At 40.3% G+C, this 16,347-nt stretch overlaps 1 protein-coding gene across 1 annotated transcript; it reads left to right on the top strand.

Annotated features, from left to right (window-relative positions):
* Nucleotides 1-505: 505 nt before the first annotated feature.
* Nucleotides 506-12,012, top strand: LOC133762170 (killer cell lectin-like receptor subfamily E member 1). The gene is made up of 7 exons (XM_062195210.1): nt 506-576; nt 1,538-1,733; nt 4,887-4,991; nt 5,531-5,569; nt 6,584-6,747; nt 6,867-6,967; nt 11,901-12,012. The coding sequence occupies exons 2-7, from the start codon at nt 1,556-1,558 to the stop codon at nt 12,010-12,012; spliced, it is 699 nt and encodes a 232-aa protein (XP_062051194.1). The 5' UTR covers nt 506-576; nt 1,538-1,555.
* The last annotated feature ends 4,335 nt before the right edge of the window (nt 12,013-16,347 follow it).

Raw genomic sequence — 16,347 nt, forward strand, 5'->3', positions numbered from 1 at the left:
GGAGACCAGGAGAAGCACCTGGCTCCTGGCTTCGGATCAGCGCGGTGCACTGGCCACAGCGCGCCGGCTGCAGCGGCCATTGGAGGGTGAACCAACAGCAAAAAGAAGACCTTTCTCTCTGTCTCTCTCTCTCACTGTCCACTCTGCCTTGTCAAAAAAAAAAAAAAAATAGCATGCTCCTGAATAACTAATGAGTCATAAAAGAAATCAAAAGGGAAGTAAAAAAAATCTTGACACAAGCAAAAAATTAAAATATAACATAATATTAGACTGGATAACCAAGGAAAGAGAGGGAAGATTATAATAAATGCACACACAGATATTTTTCCTTATCTGACCTGAGTTCCAAGCAGTGCTCTCACCTACCTTGTGGGTGCTAAAGGCAAACACACACAAAACAAGCGAGCAATTTCCTCCTGGTTGGCAATGCAACACTACCTGGCAAGCACTTTTTCTGCAGGGTTCTGCATTTTCTGATTCTGTTCTAGCTGACACCCACCCACCAGGTCCTGCCTCCTCAGATTCTCATGTATTGCATTTTTAGCCCAAGTCTTTGGAATCTCCTCCTCCCTCCAGGTATGTTTCACCATTTCTTGTTCTTTTGAAATTCTCCTTCCCCAACTCTTGAAAGTTGTAATCAATAGACCATCCTTTATTTTGGGCTCTTTCTCTTTTTGGACATTTAAAAATAACAAAAACATGACTTTTTCCTGACTTCAAGATATCAAAGTTTTGCTTTATTTAGCTCTTTTTTCATTGTCTTTTGTGCATGTCTAGTGAAATTTCTTAGTAAAATTTTTCTGGAAAGTTTAATTAGGTATTCATCAATCTGACAAATAAGTGACTTTGTCAGTCTAATATAAAATATTTACAATAAAACATTCTTCAAATGTTTAATTTTAGATATTTTGGTATTCAGTTCATTTTGGCTAGTTATTTTTAATAATAAAGATTTATAGAAAACAGAAATAGGTGAATAAGTCAAAAAACTGCACATAAATGATGGGTAATTTTTACTGAAATCTTAAGATAGTATAAAGGATCCCTGTCCATTAGCCATGTTTTAATTATGGGGTCACTTAGGAAAACTGTGAAGGGCAAATGCTAGTCCCATGCTTCAATCACAAATTGTGCAAAGCTTCCTGGGGAGCTCAACTGATTATAGCCGAGAACTAGCTGCGTACTATGACCTGATTTCAAGATGCAAGCTATCATGATGCTAGAGGGGATAGGCTTAGAAATTTTAGGGATTAATTATTGAAGATCTATAATTGATATTTTCCATCTTATATTAAAGTGATAACAACTTATAAGAATTGGCTAAAAGGTCCCAACTCTTTTAGGGTTATTTTATTTCTTTTGCTTTCAAGTGTTTGGTGGTATGTTTTCACATATTTGGGGCTTCTTAGTGAATATGCACCCAGAGAAAGAAATGGGCTTAAATACTTTCCAGTACAGACTTTCCCCTCTCCTTGTAATTATATACCTTCCCAAATTATAGAATGATATGCTGATACTCACACTCTATCCCACACAGATTTTTTTCTTTATAAGGATGAATGAGGAGTTCATATTTTGTGCTACACAAAACCAGAAGCAGAAGCACACAACAAAAAGCAACCTTGAGAATAAATTTAATTCAAACGAAATGCCATTAACCAAGGGAGAGCCAACACAGCACACAGTTTTTAAAAAGTTCAGAACCACAGCAGCGGAAGATGTCACTGGTGAAGGTAACATGATGTATGCAGTAAACATGTAGAGAATGTTCAAAATCTATAAACTGGGAGATAGGAAAATATAGCACGTGGGAGCCCGGGATGGAGTTGCTGGCTCCTGACTTCAGCCTGGACCAGACCTGGCTGTTGCAGCCGTTTGGGGAGTGAACCAACCACTGGATGGTAGATCTCTCTCTCCCTTTTTCTCTGTTGCTTTGCCTTTCAAATAAATGACTCTATAGAGGAAGAATAAGATGAGTACTGAAAGGGTGGGAAAGTAACTCCCTGGTTACGAATGTCATCAGGTTGCGGGAAAATTACTGGGTACAGCTGCTTTTGAGGGGTGGGCTTCATAAATGATGCTGGAGCCCTGAGGATGTCACTGAGTGGGAGGCAAACATGGGCTTGGACTGATGATTCCGGGTGAGAGTGGTATGGGCCTGACAACAGTCTTCAACATTGTTATTATTGCTTACTCAAAAAGCTTGATTTTTTAATTTAGCTGTCTTACTATGTGTTTGTGTCTTCAACACTTTCACAACAAGTTTCTGTTCTGTGATAAGGAAAGCACGCTTGATCCTGTCAAAGACGAAATAAGCACGCGTGGGCCCCCCACAGGCCCGCTGACGTGGTTTTCATTTCAGACAATCTCATACGAGCACAGACCCCTCAGTCTGCATGGTGCCTTCCCAACTTTCTTGGTGTAAAGGCAAACAGTTGTATTTCCAGTCCAGCTTTGTTAACTGCTGTATTGTAGGAAAGCCTATGGCCGTATGGCAAATGCCAGAATATTCTGAGTGTCTCTTAACCCTGCCCTGAGAGAGGACAAAGGACCTACATTATTATTTTCTGAAACAAACACAATGTAAATATATTTATTTCAAGTTTGGAACTGAAAATAAGCTAGCTCTCAACAAAACTAAAATTAAACCATAGGTAGAGTGAGGTTGAATGCAGTTAACATAAAGTTGCAGGTCATGGCTTATTTCTAGAACTTGGAGTCTGATTGCTGCAGGCTTGTCTTTTCCAGACCTGATGGCCTAGAAAGATATGAAGACCTAGATGGAAGTTGGCTGCTCTGAAACAGCACAGGCCAATTTCATAGACTGTTGACAAAAATGAGTTGTTGAGGTTTAGGTGGTAGTGGTGGTGGGAGGGTTTTCCTTGTTTGCACAAACATAGGCATATATCTCTAAGTATTTAAAAATACTTTAAAATTTATTTGAAAGTCAGAGAGACAGAAATAGAGTATCTACCAGCTGGTTCATTCCCAAAATGCCTGCAAGGCAAGTGCCAGGACTGGACTAGTGCCAACACCAGGAGCCAGAAACTCAACTCAAGTCTCCTGCGGGTGGTGGGAACCTGAGGACTTGAGCCACACTGCTGCTTCCCACAGAATGCATTAGCAGAGAGCTGGAGTCAGGAGCCAGGGGTGGCTACCAAACTCAGAAACTCCAATATGGGACACAGATATCTTAACACCAGGCAAAACATTCACTTCTACAAGCTTATTTTAAGCTGTTAATAGAATCCTAAATTAATATGTCACTTTTAAGGAAAAATACTATAAGTTATAGCTGATTTGTTGACTAAATAAATACATGCTTACTAGAGAAAATGTTAAAAATACAGTATACATTTTAGAAGTCACTCAATACTGCTTTTTGTAATATACATATATGTGTTTCAGGATGTATAGTTTTATATTTTTTATATCTTGGTATTTCATACAATAAATTATTATTTTTTTTTTGCCAGGCAGAGTTAGACAGAGAGACAGCGAGACAGAGAGAGACTTATAGACAGTGAGAGAGAGACAGAGAGAAAGGTCTTCCTTCCATTGATTCACTCCCCTAATGGCCGCTATGTCCAGCACTGCACCGATCCAAAGCCAGGAGATTGGTACTTCTTCCTGGTCTGCCATGCAGGTGCAGGGCCCAAGCACTTGGGCCATCCTCTGTTGCCCTCCTGGGCCACAGTAGAGAGCTAGACTGGAAGAGGAGCAACCGGGACTAGTACCTGGTGCCCCAACCAGGACTAGAACCCAGGGTGCCGGCAGAGGATTAGCCAAGTGAGCCACGGCGCTGGCCCCTACAATGAACTTTTAAACATAATGTATTATTTCATGCATATAACATTTAAATCAAACGAAATTATCCAGTGGCAATAGAAACAAAGGTAGTGGTTGTTGTTTGATAGAGGCAGCCCCTCAGTTACTCAAGCAGGCCCTAGGAGGGACACACCTGGGTCTCCCAGACATCATGCTCTGTGCAGTCTTGGGGGCACACACCAGGCCTGCAAGAGGCTGGTGGTGATACACACCAAAGCAAGTCTGTCTTACCAAGGTGCAGATTTCTGCCTGATACCAGAACAAGTTCAGAGACTCTGCCCACAGGGCTTTGCCTTGGGACAGAAATCATTCTGATCTGCCCAGCACTGGGATTTACCAACCCAGCTCTGAGTCCCAAGACAGCCCCATGGTTGCTTGCTGTCCACCCAACGTTGGAGGACAGTGATAAAATCTGGCTACCCGAACTGGTCCCAGGCTGCTCACAACTGCGTCCCATAGTCACAGAGCCCAGCAAAGTCCCAGAGGTGTCTGCCAAGCCCAGCAGAAGCCAGTGGTGATGCATCATATCAAAATGTGTCAGTGCACCTGGTGTTGGGCAAGTCTTGAGGCTCATTCTGTGCTCAGTGATGGGGCTAGAGGCCTGTGAGCTTTATCAGATGGGTCTCAGCGTAGTTGGCTGGGCTCTGTACTCTGAGGTATGGTCCTAAGCTCCCACTCCTGGTCTCACAGTGTGGCTGGAGTTTGGGTTTCTGCTGGTGACGTGGCAGAGACCACGTGATTGTAGGTGCTCCTAATATTTGCTCACAGTTGTGGACCTGGGCACTAGGATGGAGGTGAGGATGCTCAGTCCAACTGAATTTTTTCACAGTGGGCTTATTTATTCATAAAATCATAAACTGTAGTCACCCCACTGAGTTTTGTAACGCCAGGGAGTCAATCCTTTCATATGACTCTAATTTGGTACCCATTATCCAATCTTCTGCTAATGTCCTCTGACCCTTCCTTGTGTTTGAATGGATTTTTAACTGTAAAATGTTCTATAAACATTATGTTTATTCATCCTGCCATCTTGCTCTAACCACTCAATGCTCTCTCAGGATATTTCTCCCCTTTTCCATGGAGGCTCATATCTGTGGTGCTTGGTGTCCTGAGCCTTGTCCTGATGGCCACAGCCATCACAGCGGCTGTGTTTACTGCAAAGTGTGAGTAACAGAAGAGTCTTCCAGCTGACTTCCCCTTGGAGAGGTACTTCTTTCCTAGACCATGATAAACAGCACAAGTCTCACAATAATCTACCTCATCCAAATTGTTCCTTTAAATATTTTCTTCACTACTGATGTTTTGGAGACCATTGTCTTTTACAATTTCTGGTTAAAAATTTTAACAGACGTACAAAATTTGCACATATTTATGGAGTGCTATATGTCATTTCAGTACATATATGCATTGTGTAATGACTAATCAGGATAAATACATTTATCTCTTCAAACATTTAACATCCAAAATCCTATCTTCAAGTTTGTTTATTTGTCAATAGAAAAATATATTAAACATTAATACTATCTGTGGTTACACTCTGTGAATAAAACCCCAAAACTTCTTACTTCTATCTGCTTATAACCTAGTACCCATTAGTCAACACTTCCTCAGCCCTCTTTCTGCCCCAAAGATAGCCTTTACTGTTTTATTTTGATGTGCCAATTTAAAGGAAAGTCTAATTGTAATATTGATTATTTTGCAGCATCTTCCAAAAGAACGTCTCTTGCAATCCCACAAAAAGGTATGCAATGATGTTTATAGCTTAACTTCTACTGAATTACGCAGAAAAACATTTATAATTTGTATCACTTCCACAAACATGGAACCTTTCTAGGCAAGGTGCTTTGGAATGTGTTAAAGGAAGTATGAATCATGGGCCCAGACAGGAAATAATCTACATTCATATTAGTTTCATGTCACATACATATGGCAAATGTAATCAGACACACAGAGAGGTGAATTCTTTGTAGAAATTCTTGTAAGATCCCAAAGGTTTATAAAGGAATTCAATCAAGTCAAGTGAGAACAAACTTTGGAGATGTAGAGTTTATATTGGCAGAGCAGAATTTCAACCCAAATTAATCTTATAGTGATGGATGGGAAAGACATTCCAGTCCCTAATGGCTTGGGAGTAGGAAAGCTAATGGTTCAGCTACTCCATAGATACATAGACCTCAGAAATCTAGTGTTGCATGATGTGTGAAGGATCCTAAAAAGTAGCATCATGTTGAGAGAAAAATAAAGGCAAAAAGTATGCATTTCTCTATTTTTTTTTTTTGACAGGCAGAGTGGATAGTGAGAGAGAGAGAGAGACAGAGAGAAAGGTCTTCCTTTGCTGTTGGTTCACCCCCCAATGGCCGGTGCGGCCGGCGCACTGCGCTGATCTGATGGCAGGAGCCAGGTGCTTCTCCTGGTCTCCCATGGGGTGCAGGGCCCAAGCACTTGGGCCATCCTCCACTGCACTCCCTGGCCACAGCAGAGAGCTGGCCTGGAAGGGGGGCAACCGGGACAGAATCCGGTGCCCCAACCGGGACTAGAACCCGGTGTGCTGGCACCGCAAGGCGGAGGATTAGCCTAGTGAGCCGCGGCGCTGGCTAAAAGTATGCATTTCTAACTCATCATTTTATTATAACTATTTTTTCTTGTCTTTATATAGTGTTACTATAGGTCATAACATGTACATCTGTTTGCAAGGCGTGTTGTAACAAGTAATAAGGAAAATTAGACTTTGTGAATCTTTTCTGTGCCATGTTAGAAAATCTTTGTCCAGGACCTCTTTATCACCCTTGTCCAAAGAATTGGGTATGGTTCAAATTCAGTTGCTACCACTTCTCCAAGGAAGAGTTAACTTGGAGAGAGAGTCAACGTGCCTGCTCATCTCTCAATGCCAGTCTCATGAGGATGAACAGTGAAGAGATGGTAAGTTTTTACTGGGTGTCACAACAGTACATAAGACATGTGAAACTGAGTAAGGGATTTCTGTGCAGTTGATTAAAATAACGAGAATTTTATATTTGCATGTGGTTGGTTACAACCAGCATTTCTTCTCTTTGAAATCTTTCTTTTGGATCGGCATCTACCGTAAGGCAGCTGATAAGCACTGGCTATGGGAAAATGATTCGGCTATTCCCCCTGATATGTGAGTATCTGCCTGCCGCAATGTGTTTAGTTTCTCACTGCATTTGTTCCAAGGATTGAATAAGGGGTATCTGGGAGCATAACTTAAAGGACATTTGGGGAATTAGGGAAAAAGACAGTAACTTAAATCCCACCGTCTACTTAGAACTGTTGGATTCTAGAAGCAGATACTCAACTCCTTCGTTTGTCTTCTACTGAAATTTCTCTTACAAACTCTCTTAGTTTTGCTAGAGATGGCATAAAAATTACAACATACTGGGTGATGTAAACAACAGAGATTTTTTTTTCTTATCCTGAAGGCTGGATGTAAGCTGCCTGGTTTCTTCTGAGGCCCTTTCCTTGGCTTACAGATGGTCGTCTTTTCCTTGTATCTTTATATGGCTTTTTCTCTATACCTGCCTTTGTCCACTTTTCCTTTTATAGAGATATCATCATATTGTATTAGGGCCTATCTTAATGACCTCATTTAACTCACTTAGTTTTATTTATTTATTTGAAATTCAGAGTTACAGAGCAAGAAGGGGACACACTCACACACACACACAGAAAGAGAGAGAGAGAGAGATCTTCCGTCTACTGGTTCACTGCTCAAGTTGTCACAAAAGCCAGGGCTGGGCCAGGCCAAAGCCAGGCATCCCAGCTTTGTCTGGGTCTCCCATGTGGGTTCAAGGGCCCAAACAACTGGGGACATCTTCCACCACCTTTCTCAGGCCAAAAGCAGGGAGCTGGATCGGAAGTGGAGCACCCGGAGGACGAACTGGTGCCCATATGGGATGCTGGCATCACAAGTGGCAGCTCTACTCATTAAGACACAATACCAGCCCCTCACTTAGTCTTTAAGAAAAATCCTATCACCAAACATATTTGGAGGTACTGGAGGTTCGGATTTTCAACATATGAATTTTTGGAGCTTGTCCCTAATACTCTGATCTCTGGCTCCCCAAATTCTGTCTCTTATATTCAAAACACATTCACCCCATCCCAACAGTCCCCCAATTCTGAACCCAAATCAGCACCAACTTTCAGTCTAAATTCTATAATTATCATGTAAATGAGGGATAGGTAAGACTTGAGGTTATGACTCATCTGGAAACAAAATCGTCTCTAGTGGTGAGCCTGTAAACCCAAACAAGTGGTCTGCTGCCAAGATACGATGGACACATAGGAATAGGATAGATATCTTGATTTTAAAAGGAAGATAAATCAGAAAGAAGAGGTGACAGTCCTAAGCAAGTCCATAACCCAACAGGGAAAATTCCATTAAAATCTTAGGACACCAAATGAATCCTCTTTGGCTTAATGATCTCTCCTCTGGCCCTACCAGGGTGGTGGCCTTGCACCCATGGTCCTGGGTGGCAGCAGCCTGGTATGCTGAAAATGAGTTGGTTTTACCTAAAACTGAGGAGGTAGCCTAGGTCTCTGGAATCAGTCAGGGACAGCCTCACTCCTTGGGCCTGTGCACTTGGGTATTTGGCAATGGCAATGGCAGCTCTGCCAACCTGGGAACTGCTTTCCAGGTCATTCTTCTCTTTTCTTTAAGGATAACACATGTTTTCAGCTGGGCATCTCTACTGGTCTGTACTGTAGAATGCCAGATGGCGTAAGGACTTGCTTCATTGTATTCCTTCTTGTCTTTGCTTCTGGGGGTATTTCTTCTGGAAAAAAAATTATCAAAAATCTTGTTGGCTTCTCAGGAAATTCATGTGGTGTCAAAGCCACCAGACAAGTTCTTCCATGGCTTTTCCTGAATAGCCACATCTCTGATTCTACATTTTGCTTGAGATAGTTTTTTGGACCCATGAGTCACACTCATCACTATAGCAAATGATTTTCTAGACACACACTCGGTATGACCTTCAGACATGCTTTCTCTCTCTTTTTTTTTCAAAATTGATAATCTGAAAATCTTCCAAAATTTGATCTGGACTCCTTTTTGGATAAATTTCTTCTTTAATTTATCTCTGTTGTTTCACTTTTCATATTCCAGCCATATCAGATTAAGGTCCGCTCTAATGATCTCATTTTAATCTACTTCTTTGAGACTCTATCTATAAATATAGTGATTCTGAGATACTGGGCAACAGGACCCAACATACAGTATTTGGAAGCATACATGCAGGGCACAATATAAGCAATGGCTTAAAGTCTACTTATTTTATTATTTCTATAAATTGTAATTTATCAGTTCTATAAAAGCTAACTTCCAGTCATTTAATATAACCTTAAAGTCTTCCTGATCTTTGATATTCTACTCACCAGAGCCTAAAGACTATGATGTCCAAAAATATTTTTACCCCAGTAGAAAAATTTAATTAGGCTTGTTATTCACTGGCTTTTTATTTTATTTTTACTTTGTCTCTCTACCTTTACTATCAAATGCTAAGCAGCGTGCTTTCCTCTTAGTCTCCTATCCTTCATTGAGATATCAATTAATGTTCAGTAACCTATCACTAATCATTTTACTAATATTTTTATATATCTGTGCCACTACTAATAGAAATTAAATTATACCAAATTCCTTATATGTTATGTTTCTAAAATTTATATGTAAAATGAAAGTCTTATACTTCTTCCTTTTAGGATTTGAATGTTGTAAAATTTCATGACAACTGTGACGTTTCTTCTATTTTAGGTTTTCTCTTGCTCTGCCTCACAATCAACAAGCTTGTCTTTCTTATAAATCAAGAGAAGTTTATGCGAGTGAAACATGTGAGAATAAACAGACTTATATTTGTAAGAGTCAGCTTATTCATTCTATGAATTCATGGGAGAGATGAAAATTAGTCTTGTGCTAGCCTATGTCTTGACAGTTCCACCAGTGGTCACTTCATTGTTCTCTGGAGAAAATATGTAAATTTACACCTTTGGTTTAATAAAAAGAAAATGTTGTAAAAACAATTCAGATGCCATTTTTTCAAATGTACTATAATCTTGTTGACTGGATACAGTTTGATTTACATGACTTTTCATGAAAGAACACTGTGATATATTTAAAATATATTTGTAAGTATGCATTTTAGGAGACATTATAATAAATGACTTTTGAATTAGAGATAAGGTCTGATTACTGGACATTAATGAGGTATAAGTAAAGTCACATTAAGCAGGTCCTTCAAAAACTACATGGAAGACATGTAATGAAAAAATTTTGCATGGGTTTCAAAATTTTTTTGGTACTAAAATGAACTTATCTTTTAATTTTATTTTAAATTTTTTGAATTATTCATTGTGTGTGTTTGCATCTATATTTTCTTTGTCTATAAAATTTTCAAGCTATATTATTAAGTGAGAGCAAAGAGATATGATACTGGAAAAAAATTAGTATGACCACACAAGACATAGAATCGTTCCATAAATTTTGAAATTTAGTTTTCAGCTTGATTGTAATACAAAAGTCCAGCATATTTTACAGTCTTGTTGCCCTGAGACAACTGATTAGGGTAACAAATGCAAGTCAGGGTGTGGTGCAAAAGGACTTTGTCTTAAAATATTGATTGTAAAATTTTCATTTCTTTAAAATGTTCTCTTACAAGTATCTTTAAAAGATCAAACATGAACAATTAGCAGTTATTTTAATTCAACCTATTTAGAGCTACTAAGACAATAGGGATGACAATTGTGGCTTCTTCTTTTCTTAGGCCTCTGAACTTCTATGGCTTCTACACATGTGAATATTGACATAGTAAGCATCCTTCTTACACCATAAGACTTGGTGTAAAACTATTCTCAAAGATTTTAGTGCCTGCATTGTGGCACAGAGAGTTAAACTGCTGGCACCCTGTATCAGAGTACCAGTTTGAGTTCTGGTACTGGCTACTTTGCTCCTTTTCCAGTTCCCTGGTAATGAACCTGGGAAGCAGTGAGTGATAACTCAACTAGAGTTCCTGTTAGTCACATGGGAGAACCCAGATGGAGTTCCCAGCTCCTGGCTCCATCCTGGCCCAGCCTTAGCCAATGTGGCTGTTTGAAGAGTGAACCAGTGGATGCAAGATCTCCCTCTCTTTGCCTCTCTAATAAATAAATACATCTTTAAAAACTTTAAAATAACTTTAAAATAAATCTTTTAAAGAGTTAAAAAAAACCTGGTGTATCAATTTTATTCCAGCAGAAGCAATGTAATATGACAGAAGAAGTAGATGTTCTGTTTAGGCTTAGCGCCTAGTACTGTTTCCTTTGCTTCCACTGTAGCTGATTTACTGTATACAGAACATCCCATCCCACATGGTCACTCTAATCCAAAAAAGAAAATTAGTAACAACTTCCCAGAGTTTAACTCTGGTATGTGTTGTCATGGTGCTTTTGTAAAAAGAGGTTGCTTACAATAGCAGCATATTTACCCACTTTTGTCAATACAAGGCATTTATAGAAATGATGATTGTGACTACAGAGACTACGCTCAGTTCCTCAAATACTACAAGATTCAGGAGCATGATTGGCAACAGAATCTAAAGGGAAACTACTTTGTAATAAGTATTTGTGTTTTTCCTTCTTCTTCTTTTTTAAATATTTTATTTATTTATTTGACAGGAAGAGTTACAGAGATAAGGAGACAGAGAGAAAGGACTTCCATCTGCTGGGTCACCTCCAATTAGCCCCAACAGCCAGAGCTGGGCTGATCTGAAGCCAAGAGCAACCACAACACCAGACCTGGGAAATATTTTCTTCAGCAGAAATATATAATATAGCATATTATTAGAATCCATTTTTTATTTTCTTGTTAATAACTTTGTGCAGAAAAATTTTTGGGCTACCCACCCTCATATTCTAGGCAATATCCCATAGGATGACAGAATGATGATCGTGCTGTGGTCCATTGAGAGCAGCAGATGATGCTAATAGCACATGGGAAAAGATTACAGACATGGCCAGGATGTAGACAAGCAAAGAGGAAAGCTAAAGAAATACGTTTCCTACTTTCTCCTTCTGTTTTTTAGTCTCCTGCCCATGGCTGAATCCAGCCAGAAGCCAGAAGGCATGAAAGTTGTCAGTGATACAGTTGCTAGAGTTCAGCTTCTAGGGGGGACAGAATATAGCCAGGAAGCATGAAAAATGGGTGTGGGGGTGGTAATGCCAAAGAAAACATCACAGATCACACCCACGGAAGTGGTTTGTGATGCCAGTGAAAGCTCTACCTGTGCCAGTGCTGGGTTAAATTATGTCCGAGTGTTTCTGGTGTACTGAAAGGATCCCCTTGGGGTGGAGAGCAACTTGGGGGTACACCTTGAATTCTGTGAGAGGCCAATGGCCCCAAAGGTTCCCAGGTCCCAATTCCAGGAACCTATGAATGCTACCTTATATGGCCAAAGAACATTTCAAAAGAGATTAAGCTAAGGGTCTTGAGATGTGAAGCTTCACATGAATTATCTAAGTGCACCCTTGGACCATTACAAGAGTCCTTGCAGGAGTCCAATCTGAAGAGGAAAAGACAACTGGGCGTGGAAAGAGATTAGAATGATGTGGCCACAAGCCTAGGAATGTTGGACCAAATAAGCAAATCAGACAGGGAGCAAACTTTCTCTTGAAACTTGCAGAAGGAACCAGCCCTATTGATTTTTTTTTTTTTTAATTTGACAGAGTTAGCATGAGAGAGAAACAGAGAGAATGAAATCTTGATATTAGCTGTGTAAGACTTACTTTGGAAGTTCTAGCCTCCAGAAGTATTAGAAAATTTGTTTTGATTTACTACTTTTGTGGTGATTTGTTACAGCATCAATAACAAACATAGAAACTATGCAAGACCATCTACTCGGACAGAAGACAGGACACAGGATGTCTTTGAACTGAAAAATGATATTCACCAGACCATAGCTAGTACAGGTTCATGTCCCAAGTGATGGGAGGGAGCTGCAAGTCGAGGGGCCCATGGGGACTTTACAAAAAACTCCCTCTAACCTTTCACTGAGATAAAGTCTCAACATTAAAGCTTCTACCATATCAAGAGAATTCAGTTTCCCCAAAGAGGCAATTTTCAACAGTGACATGATACATGCCTAATTTTGTTTTCATTCTACAAGGCTTTGTAAATTTGGTGTATTCTATCTAGGAACCTTGTATTTTACATATGTGGTTTTCCTCTTTTGTGTTACTGTGTTTGGTAGCATAATTTATTTTTATCATTGAAAGAGTTAAAATGTGAAATTCCATTTTTGCTCAATGCATGCTCTGAGACATATGTATCACACTGACCACAGGGGCCTTTGCCTTTGTCTTTGATGGATAGAAAACAGCTTCACTGCAAAAGTGTGTTGTCTGACTGGGAGCTCAGTGGGCACTGGTTGACCTTATATTTTTTGGAAGATAATAAAGATGATGGTTAACTTCATACATACATTAATATTTGAGTACTTGTGCATTAAATTTGAGTAAATGGTGAAATAATGGAAAGAACAGATTAAAGAATAAAAAGCATATGAAAAAAAAATAAGTAATTCAAAATAATCTGTAAAGAGGGGGAATGACCAAGAGCATTCAGGGCAATCAGAAAGTACAAAATTATGTGGTTTATGACAACTACAACATATTGGGACCGGCACTGTGGTACAGTAGGTTAATTCTCTGTCTGTGGCCCTGGCATCCCATATGGGCACCTGTTCTATTCCTGGCTGTTCCTCTTCCAGTCCAGCTTCTGCTTATGGCTTGAGAAAGCATTGGAAGATGGCCCCTGCACCCGTGTGGGAGATCCAGAAGAAGCTCCTGGATCCTGACTTTGGATCGGCTCAGCTCTGGCCATTGTGGCCATTTGGGGAGTGAACCAGTGGATGGAAGACCTTCTCTCTGTCTAACCCTCTTTTTGTCTGTAACTTTACCTCTCAAATAAATACAATCTTGAAAACTACAACATATTGACAGTTAATATGAAGTCTGTAAATATTCTAATAAAATATTTTCACTATGGGTCCTTAAAATTTTAAATGTTATGTATTATTTATAAATGTCACATCTAGTAAAGATGCGGAATTTTTGCAAATGAAAGATGAAAATATAAATAATGCAAACATGAATCAAAGTATCCCAGCTCTTAATATCTGAAAAAATGTACTTTATGACAAAATTCAAGATGAGTCTCTTAAAAGGATAAAACTTTTAATTCATCAGTAATATGTAACAATTTTAATATAACCTTTTAAATATAACGTCAAAATATAGCAAGGGCTAAATGATATGTATATATTGAAAGAACAATAAACAAAGTGCAATCATTTGGAAAATGTTAACACATACTGATATATCAAGCAGACCCTCCCCCACACACAAAAATCACATTTGGATGATTTAAAGGAGATTCAAACAGCACAATTTCTTCTATTGTATGAGGATGCCAATTTCTCTCATGGTTCATCTTAAAATATATATTTGTTTTACTCAAATACTTGAGGAAAAATGACTGAGTATTGAATTCTATCTTTTTTTTATTAAACTTTTATTTAATGAATATAAATTTCCAAAGTACAGCTTATGGATTACAATGGCTTCCCCCCTCCCATAACTTCCCCTCCCACTCGCAACCCTCCCCTTTCCCGCTCCCTCTCCCCTTCCATTCACATCAAGATTCATGTTGTGTGTGTGTAATGAATTTAATTTTTTAAAATATTTTATTTATTTACTTGAGAAGCAGATTTAGAGAGAGGGAGAGAAGAGAGAAAGGTCTTCCATCCTCTGATTCACTCCCTAAATGGCTCCAATGGCCAGAGCTGAGCCAATCTGAAGCCAAGGGTCAGGAGCTTCTTCCAGGTTTCCCATGTGGGTTCAGGGGCCCAAGCACTTGGGCTATCCTCCACTGCTTTCCCAGGCCATAAGCAGAGAGCTGTATCAAAGAGGAGCAGCCTGCACTTGAATCTGTGCCCATATGGGATGCTGGCACTGCAGGCAGAGGCTTAGCCTACTTTGCCACAATGCTTGCCCCATGAACTGCTGGTTCACTCCCAAATCACTGTAATGAGTGGGGCTGGGCCAATTTAAGCCCGGACCCAGGAACTCCATCCTGACTTCTCACATGGTTTGTGGGGGTCTATGTGTTTCGGCCATTCTCTGTTGCTTTCCCAAGGACATTAGCAGGGAGCTGGATCTGAAGCAGAACAGATGGGACTTGATTGAACACTCTGTTATGGGATGCCATCAGCACAAGCGACGGCTTAACGCACTGTGCCACAGCGCAGGCCCCCAGTTAACTTCCTTCTGATTTCCACTTCTGCTGTTCAAAACTCAGAACCTAGAATCAATATTGTTTGCTTTCAGTGACTGTTTTTTCTCTCACGTTGCATTTGGAAGTGTATTACTGTTACAGTTTTTACTATAATGATTAATACGTGGATTTCTTTCTTTGTATCCTGATGAACCTTAATCGTACTTCATAAATCTGTGATTTGCTCTCATTATCACTGGATTGGAAAAGTCACAACCACTGCCTCCTGAGGAAGCACCGCCCTTCCTCTCTTCACTCTTCATGGGATGCTTTCTGAGGCCTTGGTTTAAACAGCTTCGCGTTCCTTTTTCTTGCTTTCTCTTTATTCTCTTTGTGCTATGTTTCGGTAAATGGCTTCAGAAATATCTTTCAATTCAAGTCGATGTTAAACCTACCCAACATTTTATTGTTTTATTTTTACAAGGTTTATTTATTTATCAAAAGGCTGAGTAACAGAGACAGAGGGAGAGATGAGAGGGAGGGAGGGAGGAGGAGGTGGAGGAGAGAGAGAGAATTTTTTGTCTGCCAGTTTACTCCTCAAGTGGTCACGATGGTTGCAGCTGGGCCAGGCTGCAGCCAGGAGCTGGGAACTCAGTCCTTTCACATAGGTGGCTGGGACCTACCTGATCCATCACCTGCTGTCTGTAAAGGCATGTATTAGCAGGAAGGTGGAGCAGAGGCAGCACGCAAACCCAGGAGATCTGATATGGGATACAGATGTGCCAAATGGCTCTGAACTACTATGCTAAATCTCCAACTTCAATAACCAGGTTTTTTTTTTTTTTTTTTTTTTTTTTTTTTGACAGGCAGAGTGGACAGTGAGAGAGAGACAGAGAGAAAGGTCTTCCTTTTGCCTTTGGTTCAACCTCCAATGGCCGCCGTGGCTGCTGCACTGCGTCCGGCGCACCACGCTGATCCGAAGGCAGGAGCCAGGTGCTTCTTCCTGGTCTCCCATGGGGTGCAGGGCCCAAGCACTTGGGCCATCCTCCACTGCACTCCCGGGCCAGAGCAGAGAGCTGGCCTGGAAGAGGGGCAACCGGGACAGAATCCGGCGCCCCGACCGGGACTAGAACCCGGTGTGCTGGCACCGCAAGGCGGAGGATTAGCCTATTGAGCCACGGCGCCGGCCTTCAATAACCAGTTTTAACTTTATAAACAGATGTTGCAAAGATACTGTATATAAAGGAACAATTTCTGGG

The sequence above is a fragment of the Lepus europaeus genome, chromosome 6 (genome assembly GCF_033115175.1).
Source record: "Lepus europaeus isolate LE1 chromosome 6, mLepTim1.pri, whole genome shotgun sequence".
NCBI classification, from domain to species: Eukaryota; Metazoa; Chordata; class Mammalia; order Lagomorpha; family Leporidae; genus Lepus; species Lepus europaeus.

Excerpts from the sequence above, each read along its gene's own strand:
- LOC133762170 (XM_062195210.1), top strand. The coding sequence starts at position 1,556 with ATGAATGAGGAGTTCATATTTTGTGCTACACAAAACCAGAAGCAGAAG. Across the intron at positions 1,734-4,886 it reads GGAAGATGTCACTGGTGAAG|GATATTTCTCCCCTTTTCCA; the intron begins GTAACATGATGT and ends ATGCTCTCTCAG. Across the intron at positions 6,968-11,900 it reads TCGGCTATTCCCCCTGATAT|TCTCCTGCCCATGGCTGAAT; the intron begins GTGAGTATCTGC and ends TCTGTTTTTTAG.